At 35.4% G+C, this 4,008-nt stretch overlaps 1 protein-coding gene across 1 annotated transcript; it reads right to left on the reverse strand.

Moving 5' to 3' along the window:
• Positions 1–207: 207 nt before the first annotated feature.
• LOC145131714 (uncharacterized) lies at positions 208–1,805 on the reverse strand. Its single transcript, XM_079066371.1, has 2 exons — positions 1,114–1,805; positions 208–652 (listed from the first exon to the last, which is right to left on the reverse strand). Exons 1-2 carry the CDS (start codon positions 1,803–1,805, stop codon positions 208–210), a joined length of 1,137 nt encoding a protein of 378 aa, XP_078922497.1.
• Positions 1,806–4,008: the final 2,203 nt, after the last annotated feature.

Consider the following 4,008-nt stretch of genomic DNA (forward strand, 5'->3'; position numbering starts at 1 on the left):
CCCATAGGTACAAGTCACATGATTTGAGAGCAAACTCTCAAACCAGTAACACAATCCGTCAATTCCTTTGTAAAGAAACTTATTCCAAAAATGCCCCCACCAATCCATAGCATTAAGATCACCAAAGTTAAACATCCTTCTATGCCAACCCCAAAACCAATAGCCACCAACCAACAAACTAAAAAACCAGAAAATAGCATCCATTACTTAAACTTTTTCCATTCCAGAAATACCCCAGGCCTTAAAAACATTATCATTGACCATCTTAGCCTTTTTCCTCAACCCCAACAGCATTAAATGTATTTCACTTTCAATACAAGCAATCAGCCCCTTATACGAATTTCTCCTGTTACTAAATAGTCTAGAATTTCTCTCCTTCCAAATATGTGCAACACAACTAGCAAAAACACATTTATTAACCAGATTCTCACCAGAATTCCTTTTAAACAAACTGCACAGCTTCATAATCAATTCATTCCAATCATCCATATAAAGATTAAGACCAATCTTATTACAAAAATACCTCCAAATAAGTTGAGAATAATCACATTTAAAGAAGAGATGAACATGTGAATCAGGAGTAACAGCACAAAAAGGACAAAGTAAGTTACCAGAAACTTCCCAACCTCTGACACGATCCTGGGTCTTCAATCTTCAAAATAGCCATCCACAAAATAAACGAATTTCGAGGAATGCAATTACCATACCAAACAATATCATGCCAAGGAACTTGGTCTTCAAAATTATTTATATCACACCACACCTGTTTGCATGAAAATTGTTTACATATTCCTTTCTTATCTCTCCAACCTGCAACATCCCTCAGATTAGGCTCAATACAAAACATGGGAGCATCCTTCAATCCAGGGAATATATTAACCCACTCAACCGGCCAAGTATAGCAATCATAGACTAGAACATCACTGACCAAGGAAGAATCACTAAACCCATTGCTAACCCAATCTCTTCTAGATATAATAGAACATAAAATACCAATTGGGTGCCACCAATCATGCCAGAGAGAAGTATTCATCCCGTTTCCCACACACGAAACAACATGGGGCCTAACAATTTTTCTCACCTCAAGGAACCTCTTCCAAGTCCAACTCATACTCTTCTTCTGCAAAATATCCCAAAAAATTCCTGTTTCCAATGTAATTGGATTTCACCCACTGAACCCACAGAGAATTTTTGCTATTAATCACATTCCACATATGTTTAGCTAACAAAGCATCATTCCATTTCCTTAAATTCTTCACTCCTAAACCACCATAAATTTTCGGCTTACAGATATCATTCCACTTGACTTTAGCTTTCCCTTTGACTACCTCACCATTCGCCCACAAGAAACTTCTACAAAGCTTTTCAATCTCTTTAATAGTAGCAATGGGAATTTTAAAAATCGAAGCCCAATACACATGAATAGATGTCAAAACAGAATTAATGAGCTTCAGCCTTCCAGTAAACGATAAAGCCTTGCTTTTCCAATTGAAAATTCTCATCTTAATCTTCTCAATAAGCTGTTTACAATCTCTATCAAATAATTTTGTAACACACATAGGAATTCCCAAATACTTAAAAGGAAATCTCCCAATATCAAAAGGAAGAATGCCCAAGATAATCCTTCTCATATTGGGTTTAACACAATTGAAGAAAATCTGGCTTTTTTCCATGCTTACCTTCAACCCTGAAACTTTTTTGAACTCATCAAGAGCATCCCTTATAACTCTAGCAGAATTCCCATTTCCATAAGAAAATACTAACAAATCATCAGCAAAGCATAAATGAGTAATTTTAAGGGACATACACTTACTATGAAATTTAAAATTCTAGCCAGCTTCAATTTTCTTCAAAAGGATGATATTAAACACCTCCATAACTATAGTAAATAGGTATTTCCTTCAAAATACCCATGATCTTCACCATTAAAGTTAAGCATGAACCAAGGAGTAGAAACACAAGCCATAATCCACTGAATCATTATCGAATGAAAACCAAACCCCTGCAGAATTCTACTAAGAAAATTCCAATCCACCGTATCATATGCCTTTTGAATATCAATCTTTATGGTGCATTTGGGAACTCCCCTCTTATTTTTATACCCCACCATCAGCTCCTGAGCAAGGAGAATATTATCCACAATAGATCTTCCATGAATGAAAGCTGATTGATTTTTGCTCACAATATCACCCAAACTATTTCTAATTCTGTTCACTATAATCTTACTAATACACTTATATAAAGTGTTACAGCAGGCTATAGGACGGAAATCAGAAACTTTCCTCGGGAACTCCACTTTAGGAACCAACACTATTCTCGTAGCATTAATCCCCTTCAACAATTTACCAGTCCAAAAAAATTCCCTCACAGCTTTACACACCTCCTGCCCAACAATGTTCCAAGAACTTTTAAAAATTTTGGAGGAGTATCCATCAGGTCCAGGGGCACGATTTTCATCTATATCAAACATCGCCACTTTGATTTCTTCATCAGTCACCACTCTAATCATATTAGCAGCCACCCTACTATCGAATTTATTATGAAAGAAACCATCATTTAAACACGAAAACTTAGTAACATCTTTACAACCCAAAAACTTATTGAAATGAGTAACAAATTTATCCTTCATAGCCTTCCCACTAACCCATCTTCCATCTTCATCAATAACCATCAGAATATGATTTCTATTGCCCCTGCTCTTCACAACTCTATGAAAAAACTTTGTATTATTGTCCCCTTCCTGTAACCAATTTATCTTAGATCTCTAGAAAAGAAGCTTTTCTTCATCATTACAAGCAACATTAAAATTAAAAAGAATATTAGTATGCTCCTCCATAATCTTACAATCAAAAGGATTAAGATCAATTTCAGATTGTTTACTTTCCAACTCCTTTCTTAAAATTTGGATTCTCTTCCCAGAACCCCTGTGCTTATTGCAAAGCTCCCTACAATGCTTTTTAAGAATCTTCAACTTTTGGCACACTTTGAACATAAAAAAACCTTCAATATTAGCATCCCAAACTTCCTTAACCAGGGGTAAGAACTCCACCTTTTCAGTGATAAAATTAGCAAACCTAAAAGAAGGTTTCCATCTCAATTTGCCAACAGGAACATTTAAAATAGCAGGACAATGATCCGACACCCTATAAGGTTTAAAAACAGCATGAGCTAAAGGATGATCCGAAACAAATTTCAAATTGGCCATCACCCTATCTAACTTCTTCAAAAGGCCCTTATTCCCAGCAGGAGTTTTATTCCAAGTAAACTGAAACCCAGAGGAATTCAGATCCTCAACTTCAATAAAGTTTATACAGTCAATAAAATCATCAACTCCTTTAGGCGTTTTGGAACAACCTTCAGAATATTCCGATGGTTTTAAAGCAACATTAAAATCACCTAATATTCCCCATGCTTCCTTCTTTACAACCAAACTATGTTTCTTCAAATTATCCCATAATAACCTTCTCTCAAGATAATTCGAAGCAGCATATATAAAAGACAAATACATGCTATAATTGGAATCACAGAATCTAACATAACAGTGAATAACTTGTCTAGACTGAGAAATCACCATCACATCAAAAAGTCTTGGATTCCATCCAACAATTATTCTAGTTCCAGCCTCACAGCTACTATTATTAGAAACCCAATCCCATTGACCAAAGGTCTTATCACAAACATTCTTAAGATTTAAGACCTTGACATGAGACTCCACCACAGCACATATACCAAGGTTATTACTCCTAATAACATCAATAACCTCCTTCTGCTTAATAGCTTTATTCAAGCATCTGACATTCCATACCCCTATAGACATCATTGGGAAATAATAGAGTTTTTGGCATTTACCTCCTCAAATGCCTGAGAAATCCCATCTTTGCTTTTACTATTCCCCTGAACCATCATACTATTCTTCATTTTATTACTTTCATTCCCTACATTACCCTTCCCAACAAACTTAGAAGGATCCAACTTATTATTCATTATTCCAACAACATCAGAAGAATA

This window comes from Lactuca virosa, chromosome 8 (assembly GCF_052849685.1).
Source record: "Lactuca virosa cultivar CGN04683 chromosome 8, Lactuca_virosa_CGN04683_v6, whole genome shotgun sequence".
Classification (NCBI taxonomy): Eukaryota; Viridiplantae; Streptophyta; class Magnoliopsida; order Asterales; family Asteraceae; genus Lactuca; species Lactuca virosa.